The sequence below is a fragment of the Pecten maximus genome, chromosome 19 (assembly GCF_902652985.1).
Source record: "Pecten maximus chromosome 19, xPecMax1.1, whole genome shotgun sequence".
In the NCBI taxonomy this organism is placed as follows: Eukaryota; Metazoa; Mollusca; class Bivalvia; order Pectinida; family Pectinidae; genus Pecten; species Pecten maximus.
This window is the reverse complement of record NC_047033.1, coordinates 14219785-14244260: the sequence shown is the minus strand read 5'-3', so window position 1 is coordinate 14244260 and position 24476 is coordinate 14219785. Positions and strand designations below refer to the sequence as shown.

The window sequence follows — 24476 nt, the reverse complement described above, 5'->3', positions numbered from 1 at the left end:
TATACAGGTATGTATAAGGTAAACCCTATATCGAATAGGTATCGCCATCGATTGAAACAATTGATTTGAATTAATTATTCATATACACATTGTCCCATGTCAAGTTGCTTATTCAGGTATAAAGACACTGTGAGGCTGAATGACTAGATTCCGGCACACGCGATTGGCGAGCAGGCTGATTGTATGTAAACATAGGTATATATAGAAACAAAAATTCACGACATCAACGTCATCAGAATCGACCCACGGGCCGCATTCAAACTAAGTTCTGTTATATATTCATGCGCAGTGTCCGCCATTGGTGACTTGTTGTTCATTGCTTACTTCATTAATATTGTACCTGATTTGGACCAGAAACACATAGCCAGCACAAACAGAGAGAGGGATCAGGATACTGTGTGTTGTGTTAGAGAGCGATATACTCCAAACTGGACCTCAAGGTGGATCATGTGATTTTAAAAGTATTATTCTTGTCTAGAAAAATATGGATTACACAATCGTAAATACGCTCAGTTTGTTTGTTCGTAATTGTTACCACTAATACAGACGAACAAAAGAGAATTAATCCTTTTTTTCAAAACAGAACAGTTCGCTTCAGTGTAAGACTGTTTGAGATTAACGAAAATGGGTGGATGTACTTCAAAAGGTAAGAACAAAAAGAATTCGTTTCTTCTTGAGGTCCATGAGGGACACGAAATGGGTATTAACTGTATGGCTCTCAGTGAAGATGGGTCCGTGATCGCAACCGGAAGTGAAGATAAAACTGCTCGTTTATGGAGTGCGAAAACCGAATATTGTGAATGTATTGGTATACTGAAAGGCCATGAGGAGTATATCAACTGTATCGTTATAGAAGACTGCTATGTGGTGACCGGAAGTGCTGATAAAACTATGCGGAAGTGGGATGTAAGCACGTGTGAATGCGTGCTCATCTGTCGAGGGCACACTTCTGTTATCTACCGAATGATCTGCACGGGTGATTTCCTGTTTACGAGTTCTTACGATAGGACTGCTCGATGTTGGGATTTCGACAATGGTGAATGTCTTAGAGTCTTTCGTGGTCACAAACGCGGGGTGTATCCTCTGATATTCATCCCGGCCGACGACGAAGAGGATTTGGTCGATGACCATGTGGATTTAGATGGCGGTACTGATATCTTAATCACGGGGTCTGCTGATTCTACGGCAAGGTCTTGGAATTTTGAGACAGGACAGTGCATGAAAGTGTTTAAAGGTCACACAGGGGCTATCACGTGCATGGCAACAGACAATGTTGGTCGTGTACTTTTCACCGGAAGTACCGATAACACTGTCCGGAGCTGGAACCTTATAAAGGCGGAATCGATGAAGATTTTCGAAGGTCATACAGCGTCTGTGATATGCATGCAAGTAAGTTCATTTAATGTATATCGTAAAGAAATGTTATTGATATACAGGTTTAAGAATACGGAGAATCATTGTAAGATAATTTTATGCTGAAAACGGTCTCTTTACACCTCTAGGTGGTCGACTCAGACAAGATACCGACTCGGTCCCTCAATTTGTAATTGTTGTTTATGCTGCGGTTACGCTGTCCACAATCTCTACATTCCGAAAAAGCGTGGAGCTCCACGATATTGTGCAATCGTTGTTCTTTTTTTCTACGTTTCGCGACGTATTGCTACGTTTTCCAACGTGCTACTACGTTACCCTACGTGTTCTACGTTACCCTGCGTGTTTCTACGTTACCCTACGTGTTACTACGTTACCCAGCGTGTTTCTACGTTACCCTACGTGTTTCTACGTTACCCAACGTGTTTCTACGTTACCCTACGTGTTACTACGTTACCCTGCGTGTTTCTACGTTACCCTACGTGTTTCTACGTTACCCTACGTGTTACTACGTTACCCTACGTGTTTCTACGTTACCCAACGTGTTTCTACGTTACCCTACGTGTTACTACGTTACCCTACGTGTTACTACGTTACCCTACGTGTTTCTACGTTACCCAACGTGTTTCTACGTTACCATACGCTCTCAGTACGTTTTGTTACGATCTCTTATGTTTTGTTACGATGTCAACACGATTAAGGTCAATAACTGACACGATTTCCACCATGTTCCCTCACGTTCCCACGATATGCTTTCACGTTCGGTCACGTTCGGCTACGTTCGGTCACGTTCGGCTACGTTCGGTCACGTTCGGCTACGTTCCACTGAGATCTTTCACGTTCATGAAGTTCTGTTAAGATCTCCTACGATTTATGTCCAGGATTTGAGCAAGATTTCCACGCTTGCTGCACTATCTGATATAAAAAGGAAGTTGGGTTACCCTCTCATTCTCTCCAAAGACAACACAAAAGGCAATTCATGAATCCAGATGAAAAGGATGCTGAATTGGCAATTTTAATTTATTCGTATATAGTTGCTCGGAAGAAAACGATACAACAGCAGCATGGCACAAAACAGGACAGGGTAGCACAGAGAGAGAAAAAAGGAGAAGGGCGGCCAATATCTTGTTGGGTGAGACCAAGGTTGAGTGTAGACAGAAGGCACCAGTTGGGACATCATTCACAACTTCTCAACACAGAACAAATGAAACTGAAAGAATCGTGTTTCCAAATTCACCAAGATTCCCAACGATAACGCTTCAAGGCCCGTAACTCTCTGTGAAGCTCGTCTACGCTCCAATACGCGTCCTAAGTTTATTCACGTTGTCCCACGTTTTATCACGTTGTCCCACGTTTTATCACGTTGTCCCACGTTCTATCACGTTGTCCCGCGTTTTATCACGTTGTCCCACGTTCTATCACGTTGTCCCGCGTTCTATCACGTTGTCCCACGTTTTATCACGTTGTCCCACGTTTTATCACGTTGTTCCACGTTTTATCACGTTGTCCCACGTTTTATCACGTTGTCCCACGTTGTCCCACGTTTTATCACGTTGTCCCACGTTCTATCACGTTGTCCCACGTTTTATCACGTTGTACCACGATTTGGCGTCACTACGGTTCGACCACAGGACCCACCACGACCCTCCACGATCATCACGATTCTCAAGTTATGGACATCGTGGACATCGTGGACATGACATCTTTGATTTAACAGAGTTTATCGTTTTGTTCTATTTTCTTATTATGATTATTGGTTTAAATGAAATGATATTGCCAGCATGGATTCCTCAAATACAAATGGCTTTAACAGTAACAGATATTTTACCGGTTTTATTTTCGCTGTTTTGCGATGATCGAATAGAGCCTTGAAACAATAGATACCTTGGAAATAAAATTTAAAAAATCGAAAAAAATAAAGTTCGTTTATAAATTTCCACAAAATAGATCAATTTTGCTCCAAACTTCTGAATCTTGTGGATAAGAAAAAAAAACATTTGCAGTACCCCCTATTATCATAACAGCGCAAGACCAAATTCCCTTTCATAAATATATGACAAGACCTCCTGTCAGAGGATGACAATATGAGTCTGTATGTGTATGGCAGGTGTATTTTGTGTGCACATCAAATATGCATGGTGTTATTTATATACAAACTACGTGGTAACACAAAAAGAAGAAATGGATCTGAAATATGTACATGTCCAGTATGTTGATACAACAGAATCATTATGAGAATATACATATATATATTCATTAATTCTTATACCGTATATTGCGTCCGTACCAGTGGATTTGTAAAAAAAAAACATATTTTAATAGTATGCATATGAAAACAGTAAACAATCGAATGGTAAATATCAGCATTGAGAAACAATGAAAATGTTATGAATTGATGGAATTGCATTCATTCACTGTACCGTATCGAAATCAATCGATTTTTTTATGAGATAATTTTTTTCTCATGTCAGATAAATTCATCCATTTCGTGCTGTAGAGTAAACATGAACATAATGTGTATATTAGCCTGCACAAATATCACATAACTAGATTATCCTATCATGACAATCATATATTGTTTAATACTCATGGATTAACACTGTTGTGACATCATCAATAAGTGACGTCACAGTTTTTCTTGATGGTGAACAATGTATAATCCCAGTTGAAAGAAGTTTGTCTTATAGGGAAATAATTTAATGATGTTTGAAACAAGGTAAAAAGTTTGTCTTCTCATATAATAACATCAGAATTACGTAGATATTTGTAACGTCACTTTTGATTGGCCAGAGATCTGCGTAGTAATTTCTCAGAGGAAGGAGTCCGTCAAAGAAAGTAAAAACATTAGTCAAATTAATATAGATTGAATTATAAAGGATAACTTGAATGGATTGCGATCTTTATGTGGCTTCTTTACGTAAAACAAAAATCCAAATTAATCCTTCAATTTAGATTTGAGAACTGTTGCTTGTTTTCTGATTTTTTTTATGTGATAAACACATCATCAAAATCGTGTCCATATAATATGATCTTTATCAAATGCGTTAAATAAGTGGATATGTCAAATTAATAAAGTCTTAACTCTGCTTACGACTTGATCAACGTTGTGTTATAATTCTCCAATTTAGAGCGTCATCGTACTTAACTGTGTATATGAATAAATTACATTGAAACTCATGTAAGATCCTTTTGACATAAATATCAATATATAAAAAAAAGTTTATTGGCATATTTAACGGATTAGTGTGATGATGAATTGGCGCGCACACATTATACTAATTAGTATATTGTAATTATAGCAATCATGATTTAGCGCAACGCTTCCAGCGCGAAAATGAGATTACTGCTAAAGTATGTATACATGGTTACACTCTTGATGCGCATTGATTAATGAGTTTTTCTGATAATTAGTTCGCAATAATAATATTGCACCTCCTGGTTGAGGATATTTCGTTAGAGGCGACTGATTGTATGGCCTCTGCAGGGTCGGGTGGTTTCATTGGAGAGTCCAATTATAATACCGGTTATATCCAACTTCAAGTGATCGAAGAAGGCGACTTAAAGTGTGTCCCCTGAAGAAGGATTTTTCTCCTGTATCTTGTAATTAGGGGAGATTAAAGAGACCTAAATATATCTGTCCCCATTACAACACTTGGGATGTTAAATATATCCTTTCTTTCCTCACGGCTCTATCTTTCTGTGCTTCCTTTTCCTCTATAGGTGTTTCATTGGCACCCGTCAAACGAACAGCAATTTCGGACTAACGGGCATCCGGAATACCGTACCTTCGGAATATAAAGCAGACCTCGCTTAGGTACATTTGAGAGAGAATTGTTATCACCACATCCATCACGTGATAACATGAGTTAGTGACGAGTCCTAGAGGGACGAAATGGCTGTGTGATGTAGATTTATTAATTTTAGTTCTACGGTATGTAGGTCCAAGTTTGTATTGAAATGTGTTGTAAATTGTGTTGTATATCATGTTGTATGATGTGTTGTATATTGTGTTGTACATTGTGTTGTATATTGTGTTGTGTTGTACATTGTGTTGTATATTGTGTTGTATATAGTGTTGTATATTGTGTTGTATATTGTGTTGTGTTGTATATTATGTTGTATATTGTGTTGTGTTGTATATTGTGTTGTAAATTGTGTTGTATATTATGTTGTATATTGTGTTGTATATTGTGTTGTGTATTATGTTGTATATTATTATGTATATGTGTTGTATATTGTGTTGTATATTGTGTTGTACATTGTGTTGTATATTGTGTTGTATATTGTGTTGTATATTGTGTTGTACATTGTGTTGTATATTGTGTTGTAAATTGTGTTGTATATTATGTTGTATAATGTGTTGTATATAGTGTTGTGTTGTATATTGTGTTGTATATTGTGTTGTATATTGTGTTGTGTATTATGTTGTATATTATTATGTATATGTGTTGTATATTGTGTTGTATATTGTGTTGTGTGTTGTGTTGTGTGTTGTGTTGTATATTGTGTTGTATATTGTGTTGTATATTGTGTTGTGTATTGTGTTTTATATTGTGTTGTATATTGTGTTGTATATTGTGTTGTATATTGTGTTGTATATTGTGTTGTATATTGTGTTGTACATTGTGTTGTACATTGTGTTGTACATTGTGTTGTATATTGTGTTGTATATTATGTTGTATATAGTGCTGTATATAGTGTTGTATATTTTGTTGTATATTGTGTTGTATATTGTGTTGTATATAGTGTTGTATATTTTGTTGTACATTGTGTTGTATATTGTGTTGTGTATTATGTTGTATAATGTGTTGTATATTGTGTTGTGTTGTATATTGTGTTGTGTTGTATATTGTGTTGTATATTGTGTTGTGTTGTATATTGTGTTGTATATTGTGTTGTACATTGTGTTGTATATTGTGTTGTATATTGTGTTGTATATAGTGTTGTATATAGTGTTGTATATTTTTTTGTATATTGTGTTGTACAGTGTGTTGTATATTGTGTTGTATATTGTGTTGTATATAGTGTTGTATATAGTGTTGTATATTTTGTTGTATATTGTGTTGTATATTGTGTTGTATATTGTGTTGTATATTGTGTTGTGTTGTATATTGTGTTGTACATTGTGTTGTATATTGTGTTGTACATTGTGTTGTATATAGTGTTGTATATTTTGTTGTATATTGTGTTGTATATTGTGTTGTATATTGTGTTGTATATTGTGTTGTACATTGTGTTGTACATTGTGTTGTACATTGTGTTGTATATTGTGTTGTGTGTTGTGTTGTATATAGTGTTGTATATTGTGTTGTATATTGTGTTGTGTGTTGTGTTGTATATAGTGTTGTATATAGTGTTGTATATTGTGTTGTGTGTTGTGTTGTATATTGTGTTGTATATTGTGTTGTATATTGTGTTGTATATTGTGTTGTGTGTTGTGTTGTATATAGTGTTGTATATTGTGTTGTACATTGTGTTGTATATTGTGCTGTATATTATGTTGTATATAGTGTTGTATATTGTGTTGTATATGGTGTTGTATATTATGTTGTGTATAGTGTTGTATATTGTGTTGTATATGGTATTGTATATTATGTTGCATATAGTGTTGTATATTGTGTTGTATATTGTGTTGTATATTGTGTTGTATATTGTGTTGTACATTGTGTTGTATATTGTGTTGTATATTGTGTTGTACATTGTGTTGTATATTGTGTTGTGTTGTATATTATGTTGTATAATGTGTTGTATATAGTGTTGTATATTGTGTTGTATATTGTGTTGTATATTGTGTCGTGTGTTGTGTTGTATATTGAGTTGTATATTGTGTTGTATATTGTGTTGTATATTGTGTTGTATATTGTGTTGTACATTGTGTTGTATAATGTGTTGTATATTGTGTGGTATATTGTGTTGTATAGTGTGTTGTATATTGTGTTGTGTTGTATATTGTGTTGTATATTGTGTTGTGTTGTATATTGTGTTGTACATTGTGTTGTATATTGTGTTGTATATTATGTTGTATATTGTGTTGTGTTGTATATTGTGTTGTATATTGTGTTGTACATTATGTTGCATATTGTGTTGTATATTGTGTTGTATATTGTGTTGTACATTGTGTTGTATATTGTGTTGTGTATTGTGTTGTGTTGTATATTGTGTTGTATATTGTGTTGTATATTGTGTTGTACATTGTGTTGTATATTGTGTTGTGTATTATGTTGTGTATGATGTTGTATATTGTGTTGTATAGTGTGTTGTATATTGTGTTGTACATTGTGTTGTATATTGTGTTGTACATTGTGTTGTATATTATGTTGTATAATGTGTTGTATATAGTGTTGTATATTGTGTTGTATATTGTGTTGTATATTGTGTCGTGTGTTGTGTTGTATATTGAGTTGTATATTGTGTTGTATATTGTGTTGTATATTGTGTTGTATATTGTGTTGTATATTGTGTTGTATATTGTGTTGTACATTGTGTTGTATAATGTGTTGTATATTGTGTGGTATATTGTGTTGTATAGTGTGTTGTATATTGTGTTGTATATTGTGTTGTGTATTATGTTGTGTATGATGTTGTATATTGTGTTGTATATTGTGTTGTATATTGTGTTGTACATTGTGTTGTATATTGTGTTGTACATTGTGTTGTATATTGTGTGGTATATTGTGTTGTATAGTGTGTTGTACATTGTGTTGTATATTGTGTTGTGTATTATGTTGTGTATGATGTTGTATATTGTGTTGTATATTGTGTTGTATATTGTGTTGTACATTGTGTTGTATATTGTGTTGTACATTGTGTTGTATATTATGTTGTATAATGTGTTGTATATAGTGTTGTATATTGTGTTGTATATTGTGTTGTATATTGTGTCGTGTGTTGTGTTGTATATTGAGTTGTATATTGTGTTGTATATTGTGTTGTATATTGTGTTGTATATTGTGTTGTATATTGTGTTGTATATTGTGTTGTACATTGTGTTGTATAATGTGTTGTATATTGTGTGGTATATTGTGTTGTATAGTGTGTTGTATATTGTGTTGTGTTGTATATTGTGTTGTATATTGTGTTGTTTATTGTGTTGTATATTGTGTTGTATATTGTGTTGTATATTCTGTTGTATATTGTGATGTGTGTTGTGTTGTATATTATGTTGTATATTGTGTTGTATATTGTGTTGTATATTGTGTTGTATATTGTGTTGTATATTGTGTTGTGTATTATGTTGTGTATGATGTTGTATATTGTGTTGTGTTGTATATTGTGTTGTATATTGTGTTGTATATTGTGTTGTATATTGTGTTGTGTATTATGTTGTGTATGATGTTGTATATTGTGTTGTGTTGTATATTGTGTTGTGTTGTATATTATGTTGTATATTGTGTTGTGTTGTATATTGTGTTGTATATTGTGTTGTGTTGTATATTGGGTTGTATATTGTGTTGTACATTGTGTTGTATATTGTGTTGTATATTGTGTTGTATATAGTGTTGTATATTTTGTTGTATATTGTGTTGTATATTGTGTTGTGTTGTATATTGTGTTGTACATTGTGTTGTATATTGTGTTGTACATTGTGTTGTATATTGTGTTGTATATTATGTTGTATATAGTGTTGTATATTGTGTTGTATATTGTGTTGTATATTGTGTTGTACATTGTGTTGTACATTGTGTTGTATATTGTGTTGTATATTGTGTTGTGTTGTATATTGTGTTGTATATGGTGTTGTATATTATGTTGCATATAGTGTTGTATATTGTGTTGTATATTGTGTTTTATATTGTGTTGTATATTGTGTTGTATATTGTGTTGTTTTGTATATTGTGTTGTATATTGTGTTGTACATTGTGTTGTATATTGTGTTGTATATTTTGTTGTATATTGTGTTGTATATTGTGTTGTATATTTTTTTTTTTTTTTTTTTTTTTGTATAGTGTGTTGTATATTGTGTTGTATATTGTGTTGTATATTGTGTTGTATATTGTGTGTCTTTGTAATAATATATTGTAACAAATAGCCATAGTGTGTTAGTGTTAGGCTCATTATAATGTGAAACTGAGATTGAGCAAGGTATACCTTTTCAAGTAAAGACCTTCAAAACTTGATATTTCGTTAATATATCATTGTTACATCTATGTAGTGCACATGAATATATATATATTCAATTTAAATCATAGAATTTAATTTATGATACATAATCCCCGTAAAATTCCTTTTTTATTGCTGAACTCTTTTCTCTTATAAATCATTACGCCGCTGTATAAACCAGTCAAAAGCGACGTTACAAACGGTGACGTCATTTTTACGTTGTGGGCGGATAACATAGTGGTTAAAGCCAATGAAAATGCCTGTTACAAGCAAGATTAAACTCAATGTGTATATATATATACTCGAATGTGTCAAAGGTGTCGATATGATCTGTATATCTAAACAACTGCATACTTCCGTATTCAATAACATGGCAGCTGTATGATGAAGGTTTATTCATTTTTTAGTAAAATCTTTATCTGCTAGTTTATACAACTCAAAACGGTTGTTACACTATTGAGTGTAAGGATTTTTCTACTGCGCACTGAACTCAAACAATCCATGGGTTACTTGAATACCATATTCTGTACCAACGAGACAAATCTATATAAGTTTCTATCAAATGTTTCTGAATCCCCTTTTCTATGTGTATCATACATTGTACTTGAATGCCATTTTCTGTACCGAGGATACACATTTATATAAGTGTCTGTCTGTACCAAGGAGACACATTATATAAGTGTCTATCTGTACCAAGGAGACACATTATATAAGTGTCTATCTGTACCAAGGAGACACATTATATTAGTTTATATCTGTACCAAGAGACACATTTATATAAGTGTCTATCTGTACCAAGGAGACACATTATATAAGTGTCTATCTGTACCAAGGAGACACATTTATATAAGTGTCTATCTGTACCAAGGAGACATATTATATAAGTGTCTATCTGTACCAAGGAGACACATTATATAAGTGTCTATCTGTACCAAGGATACACATTATATAAGTGTCTATCTGTACCAAGGAGACACATTTATATAAGTGTCTATCTGTACCAAGGAGACACATTATATAAGTGTCTATCTGTACCAAGGAGACACATTATATAAGTGTCTATCTGTACCAAGGAGACATATTTATATAAGTGTCTATCTGTACCAAGGAGACACATTTATATAAGTGTCTATCTGTACCAAGGAGACACATTATATAAGTGTCTATCTGTACCAAGGAGGCACATTATATAAGTGTCTATCTGTACCAAGGAGACACATTTATATAAGTGTCTATCTGTACCAAGGAGACACATTATATAAGTGTCTATCTGTACCAAGGAGACACATTATATAAGTGTCTATCTGTACCAAGGAGACACATTATATAAGTGTCTATCTGTACCAAGGATACACATTATATAAGTGTCTATCTGTACCAAGGAGACACATTTATATAAGTGTCTATCTGTACCAAGGATACACATTATATAAGTGTCTCTCTGTACCAAGGATACACATTTATATAAGTGTCTCTCTGTACCAAGGAGACACATTTATATAAGTGTCTCTCTGTACCAAGGATACACATTTATATAAGTGTCTATCTGTACCAAGGAGACACATTATATAAGTGTCTGTCTGTACCAAGGAGACACATTATATAAGTGTCTATCTGTACCAAGGAGACACATTTATATAAGTGTCTATCTGTACCAAGGAGACATATTTATATAAGTGTCTATCTGTACCAAGGAGACACATTTATATAAGTGTCTATCTGTACCAAGGAGACACATTATATAAGTGTCTGTCTGTACCAAGGAGACACATTATATAAGTGTCTATCTGTACCAAAGAGACACATTATATAAGTGTCTATCTGTACCAAGGAGACACATTATATAAGTGTCTGTCTGTACCAAGGAGACACATTTTATAAGTGTCTATCTGTACCAAAGAGACACATTATATAAGTGTCTATCTGTACCAAGGATACACATTTATATAAGTGTATATCTGTACCAAGGAGACACATTCATATAAGTGTATATCTGTACCAAGGAGACACATTATATAAGTGTCTATCTGTACCAAGGAGACACATTTATATAAGTGTCTATCTGTACCAAGGAGACACATTATATAAGTGTCTATCTGTACCAAGGAGACACATTTATATAAGTGTCTGTCTGTACCGAAGAGACACATTTATATAAGTGTCTATCTGTACCAAGGAGACACATTATATAAGTGTCTCTCTGTACCAAGGAGACACATTATATAAGTGTCTATCTGTACCGAGGAGACACATTTATATAAGTGTCTATCTGTACCAAGGAGACACATTATATCAGTGTCTATCTGTACCAAGGAGACACATTTATATAAGTGTCTATCTGTACCAAGGAGACACATTATATAAGTGTCTATCTGTACCGAGGAGACACATTTATATAAGTGTCTATCTGTACCAAGGAGACATATTTATATAAGTGTCTATCTGTGCCAAGGAGAAACATTATATAAGTGTCTGTCTGTACCAAGGAGACATATTTATATAAGTGTCTATCTGTGCCAAGGAGACACATTATATAAGTGTCTATCTGTACCGAGGAGACACATTTATATAAGTGTCTATCTGTACCAAGGAGACACATTATATCAGTGTCTATCTGTACCAAGGAGACACATTTATATAAGTGTCTATCTGTACCAAGGAGACACATTATATCAGTGTCTATCTGTACCAAGGAGACACATTTATATAAGTGTCTATCTGTACCAAGGAGACACATTTATATAAGTGTCTATCTGTACCAAGGAGACACATTTATATAAGTTTCTATCTGTACCAAGGAGACACATTATATTAGTTTCTATCTGTACCAAAGAGAGACATATATATAAGTGTCTGTCTGTACCAAGGAGACACATTATATAAGTTTCTATCCGTACCAAAGAGAGACATTTATATAAGTGTGTATCTGTACCAAAGAGAGACATTTATATAAGTGTGTATCTGTACCAAAGAGAGACATATTTATATAATTGTCTATCTGTACCAAGGAGACACATTATACATCGATATGACTCATTCATATAAGTGACGGCGACTGACAGAATGGTCACATCTGCGGCGATTGTAACTTTGAAGCATAATGGTTGCTGCATTAAAAGCAGCATGTCTCAGTAATTTCTTATCACACGATTTAAAGATTTCGGTACACACCAAGAGGTACAAAAATGTACAGAAAGGTACAATAGAAATTTGATTTTTTTTCAGCTAGGCCCATTTTGTCAGCCATAGTATCATATGTGTTGTTTATGTTGCTTAGCCTTCAAACTAATGTGTAGTTACAAACTGTCAAATAAGATAATTGAAATTGAAATAAGATTAACCCTGCATGAAACGATATGATCACTATTGCAAAAATTGATAGAGTATTTAAAGATGTTATTTGAATTTGAAACGATGTACCCATCTTATTTTTGTCAATAAGATATAACCTACAACTGCTTACGACAAAACAGATGTTTTTCTATCCACCAACCTGCAGGGCTAGTGAAAAAGCTTGAATCATCAATATGAAAAACAATTCACTTCAACGGCCTATTTCAGCCTCGGTATGGTACTGCTGACGCTGTACAATGAATATTTCATACTATTTTTAAATATGCACGAGTCTTCATTTGATGTGATACTTATGAATGGTCTCGCTAGATATAAGTGCTTCTCTTGTCTCCATATTGACGTCAGGGAGCCTAAAAATATATGACGCCATTTCAATGTATCAAGTAAAGGTATATATTATGCATGTACATGGTCTCACATAAGTGGCAAAAATACATTATTAATATTGTACTGGTGCTCGTGAGTCAGTAGAAAAAAATAGGAAATTCGAATGTTTACCCTTTACATTAAATTAATTCATAATTGAATATATATTATATAAACACAAAGAAAGAAGCTAAAGGGAAAGCGATTTTGACCCGTCCGGGATTCGAACTCAAGTCATCATGCAAGCGCCTGTGGACCTGACTGTGCCTCGATATCATTAAAACTACTTATTAAATAATGTAGACTCGAATTCTATCGCATGACAAAATCTAAACAAATTATCATGATGATGAATCGGTGAACCAATAATATTTGCCGTTTAAAACAATATACAAAGTGTAATTAGCCCGATCAAAATTTAACGGAAGAAATCGCTAGATTAAGGATACCCCTATAATACATTGTATGTAAATTTACAATATTGTCGCCATCACAAACTCAGCTTATCGATTGTATGTTTTGGTAGCAATTTTGTTTGTTCACAAACCATGCTTTTTCTTGAGGTTGGTTTTGTTTGATATAATTAGTCTTCAGATAGGTATCAAACGTAAAAAAGGGAAAATTGGTTATTTGAAATGTTAGAGTTATTGTAGTATCTTTTCTTGAGCTGTTGACAGTTTGGTTTTGATATTTACAGGAATGCCAAGATCCAGTGATTAATGAAAATTAGCTTAGGTATCACCGACCCCAAACAAACAATCATACTTGGCTTCCCCACCTTAATGGTGTGGTGATGTTACTAATGGTTTTATGAATTATATACTACAAGGTACTAGGCAAACTAAACTCAAATGAATTATTAATGTAATATTTCATGGTTCCAGTTTCATCCGATCTATCCCAAAGCATAGAAACAATGACAAGAGTCCATGCACCCCATCAATTTGTATACAGTGTACAGTGATATCGTACAGAGGGACTTGGTACCCATTTCCAACACACGGTACACATATACATTTATGAATTATAATTACTATTATACTTATATCTGGACTGTGGGTGGAGATTTCGACCTAAGTCCCTGTGGTATCGTTGCACGGAAGGCATGGCCCTTTAGGACTCACACAACTAAATCAGCCAATCAGCTGGTGTTTCACCTGAACCAAGTCCCTGAGGAAAATGTGTTTCTTAGGTTTGTAGCTGTTTTCCTGAGTAAATAACATATGGAATGGGTACTTTCTATATACTAGAATAAAGAGTAGGGTCTTGAGATTTGGAAAATCAAAAATAAACACTCCTACTGAAAATAGAATGACGTAGGATTCGAGGCGTCAAACGGAAGTCCCCAGGTGGGGGTTCCCCAGTGTATTATAAATTTCGGGGTTACTGTCTTTTGAGTACCCGTGTGCTCTTATATGCCATCAAACTTACATAATAACAACATTTATCCGATAGAAAAAAATTTCAAACTTTAATTTGATATAAATTTCACATCATTTGAACTTCAAACGAACGAATAAAGGGATGGGGTCACTAGTAATAACATATAGTAAATTATTTAGTTGTGTGAGTCCATTATAGTTCAATTTCCCGCAATGCACCCTGGGAGATAGGCTTTCGAGAACGATCGATGTTGAGCTCACGTGGACTACCTCGTTATGGGTCGCCACATTGACAAACAGACAGCTAATTTATTGACATGCTGAATAAACAAATAATAAATTCATCAGTGACGACAAGTAAATATTACCGACATTACCCGAAGTACACAATGGAGGAAAACTGTTTTGGATACAGTTCGCTTACATTAAAAACCCTTGTGAAAAGGTTCAGAAGTATGAGACATGTATGTATTTGTGAACTTTGACCTGTTACCAATATATCATAATATTATTGTTACCAATTCAGCTAGATATTATTTCAAAAGTATTTCAAGTTATTCTTCAAAAAAAACCATGGTTAGCGTCCAAAAATTACTAATTGAATTAAATAAGGGGCTTCGAGTACCGTTCTCTTAATTTGAACATTTTTATTTTTCCCGACTTCCATTCCTGATTTCTACATTCTGGCATCACTGGTAGATTTAGAAGAATGAAACAACTGTATGACTCGATATATATCCTGTATCGATTGCAAAATAAGTAAAAAATAAAGGGTTCCCTTTTATTGGCCGTTTTCTATAGGTAGAGCGTTACATTCTAATCCGCGGTGGCCGAGTGGTTAAGGTGTCCCGACACTTTATCACTAGCCCTCCACCTCTGGGTTGTGGTGACCGAGTGGTTAAGGTGTACCGACACTTTATCACTAGCCCTCCACCTCTGGGTTGTGGTGACCGAGTGGTTAAGGTGTACCGACACTTTAACACTAGCCCTCCACCTCTGGGTTGTGGTGACCGAGTGGTTAAGGTGTCCCGACACTTTATCACTAGCCCTCCACCTCTGGGTTGTGGTGGCCGAGTGGTTAAGGTGTACCGACACTTTATCACTAGCCCTCCACCTCTGGGTTGTGGTGGCCGAGTGGTTAAGGTGTACCGACACTTTATCACTAGCCCTCCACCTCTGGGTTGTGGTGGCCGAGTGGTTAAGGTGTACCGACACTTTATCACTAGCCCTCCACCAGTGGGCCGCGGTGGCCGAGTGGTTAAGGTGTCCCGACACTTTATCACTAGCCCTCCACCTCTGGGTTGTGGTGACCGAGTGGTTAAGGTGTACCGACACTTTATCACTAGCCCTCCACCTCTGGGTTGTGGTGACCGAGTGGTTAAGGTGTACCGACACTTTATCACTAGCCCTCCACCCCCGCGGTGGCCGAGTGGTTAAGGTGTCCCGACACTTTATCACTAGCCCTCCACCCCCGCGGTGGCCGAGTGGTTAAGGTGTACTGACACTTTATCACTAGCCCTCCACCTCTGGGTTGCGAGTTCGAAACCTACGTGGGGCAGTTGCCAGGTACTGACCGTAGGCCGGTGGTTTTTCTCCGGGTACTCCGGCTTTCCTCCACCTCCAAAACCTGGCACGTCCTTAAATGACCCTGGTTGTTAATAGGACGTTAAACAAAACAAAAACAAAAAAAAAGCATTCTAATTCACGAAATAGACTATTTTATAAATAAAATGGGGAAAAAAAAAAAAAATTTTATTGATAAGATTAAACGAGTAAAATAACGGTTTGAGAATTCACTACACACCTAAAATTAACTTTCGATTGACAAGCAGTTTACGTGGGATGTTAGCTTGGTGTTTTCGAATCATAATAATTCTTACAATGTTAATTTTCATTTCTATGTTTTGATGCAGTTTTGAATACATTTTGATTATTATCGTTACTTTTAAAAATATTTGTTCTCATCTGTATTAAAATTTTACGTTGATTGATTTTTGAATGCCTGTTGATGTTGTACTTTAAATTATTGAAAATAAGACAATAGAGTTGAAATCACAAGGGAAAGAATTGACAGGAATTTGCTGGAAAGCAATAAACTTCAGCACGCTTGACGCATCTCCATGGCTACGGGAAATTCTACTTCTGCTAATTAAATCACGTGTTCGGTATCTTAAAACAAAAACAAGGTCGTAACATTTCGATGATATTCAATCAATTAACTGTTTTTCAGTTGTGAAATAAATTAATCTTCTATTGAATATCAACAATGTTAAATTATATAAAAGCTATATATATATTATATGAAATGTGGTTATAATGTTCTGTAACTTCATACAATAAGTATGTTGTAATGTGTTTGAAAATGGAGAATTCGTTTCATGGGCTACAGAAATATCTGCTGGTAATGAAAAAGCTGACCACTTTGAAAACGCAACCACCCATAACCAGAGACAGATTGCAAACAAAAACATTTTCAAACCCCGATGAAACTAAAAAAATGACATCAATGCTTAATTATATGTCTCTGGCATAACTAACTTTATCTTGAGTTTTAAAACGACTATAGCTGTAGATTTCATGCTCATTAAAGCGACCATAGATTTCATACTTATTAAAGCGAACATAACTTTAGATTTCATACTCATTAAAGCGACCATAGATTCATACTTATTAAAGCGACTATAACTGTAGATTTCATACTCATTAAAGCGACTATAACTGTAGATTTCATACTCATTAAAGCGACTATATCTGTAGATTTCATACTCGTTAAAGCGACTATAACTATAGATTTCATACTCGTTAAAGCGACCATAGATTTCAAACTTATTAAAGCGACTATAGGTGTAGATTTCATAATAATTAAAGCGACTATATCTGTAGATTTCATACTCATTAAAGGGACTATATCTGTTGATTTCATACTCATTAAAGCGACTATATCTGTAGATTTCATACTCGTTAAAGCGACTATATCTGTAGATTTCATACTCATTAAAGCGACTATATGATTAGATTTCATACTCATTAAAGCGACCATAGATTCATACTTATTAAAGCGACTATAACTGTAGATTTCATACTCATTAAAGCGACTATAACTGTAGATTTCATACTCATTAAAGCGACTATATCTGTAGATTTCATACTCGTTAAAGCGACTATAACTATAGATTTCATACTCGTTAAAGCGACCATAGATTTCAAACTTATTAAAGCGACTATAGGTGTAGATTTCATAATAATTAAAGCGACTATAACTGTAGATTTCATACTCATTAAAGCGACTATAACTGTAGATTTCATACTCATTAAAGCGACTATATCTGTAGATTTCATACTCATTAAAGCGACTATATCTGTAGATTTCATACTCATTAAAGTGACTATATCTGTAGATTTCATACTCATTAAAGCGACTTTATATGTAGATTTCATACTCATTAAAGTGACTATATCTGTAGATTTCATACTAATTAAAGCGACTATAACAGTGGATTTCATACTCATTAAAGCGACTATATCTGTAGATTTCATACTCATTAAAGCTACTATATCTTTAGATTTCATACTCATTAAAGCGACTATAACAGTGGATTTCATACTCATTAAAGCGACTATAACTGTAGATTTCATACTCATTAAAGCGACTATAACTGTAGATTTCATACTCATTAAAGCGACTGTATCTGTAGATTTCATACTCATTAAAGCGACTATATCTTTAGATTTCATACTCATTAAAGCGACTATAACTATGGATTTCATACTCATTAAAGCGACTTTAACTGTAGATCTCATACTGCTCATTAAAAGGTGATTTCTTCTGATAGATTATAAAATGGGTTCAAAGTATAGCAATGTGCAAGACTATACCTTAAAAACGTTCTATAAATAATGTCTACGAGCTTTAAAACACCTCGGTTGATATTTGTTAAGCCTGGAAGCATACAGAAGTTTCGGAATACCAGGAGAAAAACAAACCCATTTTTTAAGAATCATGTATAACTATCGTTTATAAAAATGTTAGTAAACAGTTGCGTGTGAAACAAAGGTAAACTGCTTGTGAAACGCCTGTGGAATAAATGTGAAACGCTTGTGGAATAAATGTGAAACGCTTGTGGAATAAATGTGAAACGCTTGTGGAATAAATGTGAAACGCTTGTGGAATACATGTGAAACTCTTGTGTGGAAAGCATGAGAAACTATCGTGGAATACATGTGAAACGCTTGTGCAATGCATGTGAAACGCTTGCGGGATGAATGTGAAACGCTTGTGAACTGCATATGAAACGCTTGTGGAACACATGGGAAACGCTTGTGGATTGCATGCGAAACGTTTGTGGAATGCATGTGAAACGCTTGTGGAATACATGTGAAACTCTTGTGAAACACATGTGAAACGCTTGTGGAATGCATGTGAAACGCTTGTGGAATGCATGTGAAACGTTTATGGAATGCATGTGAAACTCTTGTGGCATACATGCGAAACACTTGTGGGATGAATGTAAAACTGTTGTGGAATACATGTGAAACGCTTGTGAAATGCATGTAAAACTGTCGTGGAATGCATGTGAAACTCTTGTGACATACATGCGAAACACTTGTGGAATACATGTGAAACTCTTGTGAAACACATGTGAAACGCTTGTGGAATGCATGTGAAACGCTTGTGGAATGCATGTGAAACGTTTATGGAATGCATGTGAAACTATTGTTGAAAGCATGCAAAACGCTTGTGGAATGCATGTGAAACTCTTGTGGCATACATGCGAAACACTTGTGGAATGAATGTAAAACTGTTGTGGAATACATGTGAAACGCTTGTGAAATGCATGTAAAACTGTCGTGGAATGCATGTGAAACTCTTGTGACATACATGCGAAACACTTGTGGAATGAATGTAAAACTGCTGTGGAATACATGTGAAACGCTTGAGGAATGCATGTGAAACGCATGCGAGACGCTCGTGGAATGCATGTGAAACGCTTGTGGAATACATGTGAAACGCTTGTGGGATATTATAGATGTGTTGTCCCTGTCACGACTTAACCTCCAATAACACATGTTCTTATCTTTATACTTTTTATAGTGTCAAGGAAAATTTTCTTTCATTTAATTTTTGTTTTCGTATGAACGATTTTTTAACAAGGCTTTTTGTATGTGGTTACGAAACAAAATAGACGACATCTTTATAAAATTTTATGTGTTCTGCAAAATACAAAGAAATATCAACAATTTTTTTTAAGATTTTTTTTTAAGTCAAACACTGCTATATACAAGATCTAAAAACTAGTTTAAACAGTCAGCGGTCTGAACAGAATAGGTGAAAAATACGCTTTTGAGAAAGATCAATATTTTTTCTGAAATTTTGAAAAACCTTTGTTTATGATGAAAGGTTTTAATGAATCCTCTGAATATGAATTTAGAAGTATATATGAACCACACAACTATTTCGCCCGACAAGGACGTTAGAAACTTCATACAGCTCTCTCGTCCTTCTGAGCCACGTCAGTCAGATTAGGGACATCATACAGCTCTCTCGTCCTTCTATGACTCGCCAATGAGGTTAGGGACATCATACAGCTGTTTCGATCTTCTAGGACTCGCCAATGAGGTTAGGGACATCATACAGCTCTCTCGTCCTTCTAGGACTCGTCAATGAGGTTAGGGACATCATACAGCTGTTTCGTTCTTCTAGGACTCTTCATTGATGTTAGGGACATCATACAGCTGTTTCGTTCTTCTAGGACTCGTCAGTGAGGTTAGGGACATCATACAGCTGTTTCGATCTTCTAGGACTCGTCAGTGAGGTTAGGGACATCATACAGCTGTTTCGTCCTTCTAGGACTCGTCAGTGATGTTAGTGACATCATACAGCTGTTTCGATCTTCTAGGACTCGTCAGTGATGTTAGGAACATCACACTACGGTGGCTGATGTGTGCCATTTCGTTATTTCGTCTTTTCGCCCCGAAAACACGAGAATTAACAAACTTTAATTCTCGTCTTTTCGCCCCGAAAACACGAAAAGACGAGAATTAAGGTTTGTTAAATTTCGTGTTTTCGGGGCGAAAAGACGAGAATTAAGGTTCGTAAATTTCGTGTTTTCGGGGCGAAAAGACGAGAATTAAGGTTTGTTAATTTTCGTCTTTTCGCGTATGACTTGTCGTCTTTTCGGGGCGAAAAGACGAGAATTAAAGTTTGTTAATTCTCGTCTTTTCGGGGCGAAAAGACGAAATAACGAAATGGCACAAATCAGCCACCGTATCCTTCTAGGACTCGTCAGTGAAGCAGAGGCGGAAGGCGTGGAATTCCAGTAGGGAAATATCGAACATCAAAATGACCTTAACACATATTATAGGCACTTGACCCTTGGTTAAGGCAATGAAGTAATTCTGAATGTTATACTTTTAAAAAGAATGTAAAACACTATTCATAAGAATTTAAACATGGTTTGCATGGTAACGGTTAAAACTAGAACATTACTAAAACACAAGCTCGATACATTATCACTCGATATGTTAATCTTGCTCCGTAAGAAAATTGATTCTTTAGTTTTTCCATTGCAAAAATAAAAAAAGCCTGTACGATAATAAAAGATAAAAAAATTAATATATATATATATACCGCTTTTAGCAGTAATCGCCCGATTCTTTGTACAATAATAATCAAACATTACATGCCGCTGGGTTTTTTATGATCCAATGATTGTTTTTATACAAACAGATGGTGATTTATTTTGGCATAAAACAACGCTCCATTGTCATTCAATATTGATATGACTGCCAACGCCATGATATGGGAGTCTGTTTAAATGTCTAGACTATGAATGACGATTAAGAGCAGAGCAGATACACACGATGTTTTATCGTTTGTTGAAAACATTTCTTAAAATTCGATAAAACGAGAGGAAAACAACAACGAAACAAAAAAAGAAGAGAAAACAAAATAAAGTGTTTCAGAGACGAATTTTCGTTTTCGTCTACGATAACAAACTATGTTATAAAAACTTGTCAATAGATAGGGTGTGTTAATTATAAATAGAGGCACGAGAGGGCAAGGCCAGAATGATAATCATCTCTGCAATATAGCGGTAACTACTAGAATATGTAAATACCATTCTCTCAAAGTGGGAATTGTGGTACTAGTGACAACAAACCCGAAAAACGCATAAATGGCGATCAGGTACTTGGCAGTAATTCCCAGTCTAAAGCTAATATACGATATGTGTATCACAGTATCAAATACATGTATATGGATCATGGACTGGGTATTCCAGTCAAGTCCCTGTGAAATGATGATTAAAATATTTAATATCAAATTGTATCAACAAGGGAACTGAATATTAATCATATGGCGACGAGCATTAAAAATGCCTGAAATTTTTTCAACATAAATCTGAATTTGTATTTTTGTATGGTATGCTAATATCATGGATATGGCAATCAGGTATGTTTCCACCAAGAAAGTGAAAAAGTAAGACTTGACATGGCGTTCTTACCTCTTCAAAAGGACACAGATATCGACAACGTATTACTGTGGTAATGTTGATGGTATTATTCATGAAAAAAACATGCTGAAAGATAAATCGTACGGGGCAGCAAACAAACATTTTACTTTAATAAAAGAAATATTCTCCATCTTATTCAATTTATTAAAACCAAGCGTATAACACATCCCTACAAAAAATAGCATAGTAGCGATATCGCGTTTTGTGATAGCAAGATGTTAAAAAATTGACGAGTTTTTCTTCCACAAACATTTACTATCGGATAAGAATCGTGAATGATTAGCTGACAAAACCGTCAGTATGACATTAATATTAATAAGGCTAACGAATATGTGTTGGTACACCTTTCAAGCCTCATCTATGAATAAAAAGAATGACTGATTTGCATGTTTAGGGAAAACAACCTGCCTATTTGTGACAAGTTATCGCATGCGGAACCGATATGTTATTGTAGATAGGAAGTAGATGATAGCGACAAACACAAGAACAGTTACTGAGACAAACTAGTCTAGATCATTTAGTCCACAAGTTAACATACGTCTCAATTTATATATATAAAAAAGAAATATCTCTGAAAAAAGATAAACGGCATATTTAATGCTGGTGGTTATATATTGTAAAACTGCTGGTGAAATAAATTAACGAACTAATGCTTTTCGGCACGGATAACAAAACTATATCAGTTTGAATCATTTTTGGTGATAATAAGACTGCGTTTAAATCAGGAATATACTTTTATTAATGTGTCATTTGAAAAGATACATTCACTTATTCAGCTTGCATTCAATCTTAACATTGTTTCGTTTTTTACTGCATATCTGCATTTTGCATTTACCGCTACATTGACCAATCACATACTTCATCTTGAACAGCTATCGCGTCATATCCGGGGCCAAAAGAATATTATACGGTTATGCCCAGAAAACATAAATTATATCGGTACTGTTTCATAAACACAAACTCCAGATAAATGATATCAACAAAAATAGTATTTCGGACTAAATATCGACAAAAACAGAGAAATTACTACTATTATGTATGACAGGAGATATGATGAACATTGAACAGCTGAAAAGTATTGAATAGTGAAATGTCAACAAATGTCAGCTGGGTCGGGAAAGATCATTCACTCAGTTCAAAAAAACAATATTTTATAAAAACTATCCTAATTATTCTTCATATATTGTGAAATTAATTGGAAATGAGGGAGACATGCACATTATCTCCATACACACTTCATGACATCCAATCTCCACCCTTCTTAAACTCACATTTCCGAAAATAGTATCATATAATTTAAATATATTTAAATTCTAATGTCATCTTGTGTAAACAACGTATGTGTTTATACTGTTGAAAAAGGGCTTGGGTCCGATCCCCGTTGTATATCTATGGTACCATAAAACATGTTCAATTAGAAAAGCAATGATATATAGGTCTCTGATAAAACAAGACCAGGTGCTCCTCAAAGGTAGGCGTCGTCTACTTTTTACCCAATGAAAATACAACTACGATTCCTTGGCTGGTTGTTATTTAGAAATACAACTTTGATATCCTAGATGACTGTTATTTTTGTCTCCTTCCCATATGCAGTACTTATTATGGATTGGAGTTCATTATGTATGACAGAAAGTCACGTGGTACGTTTTAAATCCATCATAATTACTAATGGTTCTTCCACAGTGCATGGTTAGTTTCAGGGAAAAAATCCCGGAATTGGCTTTAATATTTCAAATCAATGTCATTATCAATAAGACTAACATTTGCATAATATAGATTGAAGAGTTTAAAATTGGAACGAAAAAGGAGTGAAAAAGAAACGCTTTAGGTTGAATATTGCTCTGACTGTTATACGGCCCTGGTTTGTTTTGAAAATAAGTCTCCTATCGAGAAACTAGTCACCCGTTGAGAAAAGCACTAGTCCACACCTTCTCACACTGTGTTTGTCGGCCTGACAATTGTTTGAAAACATTTAAATGTTGAATGAAATCAATAAATCAATAATGGTGCACGCGCCAACATTGATCACAACATTACCGTGACTGGTGAAAGAGTTCAGATCAGGGGGGACAACTACGTTTTGTGTTGTCTATCTATGACCGAATAAAATAAAAGGAGTCTACATAAGAGCGGGTTTTAATTAATGTCCTAATTTTCCTTGCAATAAAGATATTGCTATTCATATATAATTAGGTCATATATGGTCAAATTAGGTGAAAGTGGCCGGAATTGGACAGTGTCCGTTATATTGAAAAACATTCGCCATTTTGAATGATCAATGAGTTCGAATAACAGATACATTTTCAAAGCATTGTTTCAAGATTTCCATGTTATTAAAACACACAACAATAAGAAATACGAGAACCATTGCTTTCTATTTTCTATCTGAATT

At 34.7% G+C, this 24476-nt stretch overlaps 1 protein-coding gene across 1 annotated transcript in view; it reads left to right on the top strand.

Moving 5' to 3' along the window:
• Nucleotides 1-161: 161 nt before the first annotated feature.
• Nucleotides 162-24476, top strand: part of LOC117317731 (WD repeat-containing protein 86-like) — a 62299-nt gene continuing 37984 nt past the window's right edge. Inside the window, exon 1 of the mRNA XM_033872638.1 lies at nt 162-1389. Coding sequence (XP_033728529.1) covers nt 625-1389 — 765 coding nt within the window. The 5' untranslated portion in view covers nt 162-624. The remainder of the gene's footprint in view (nt 1390-24476) is intronic.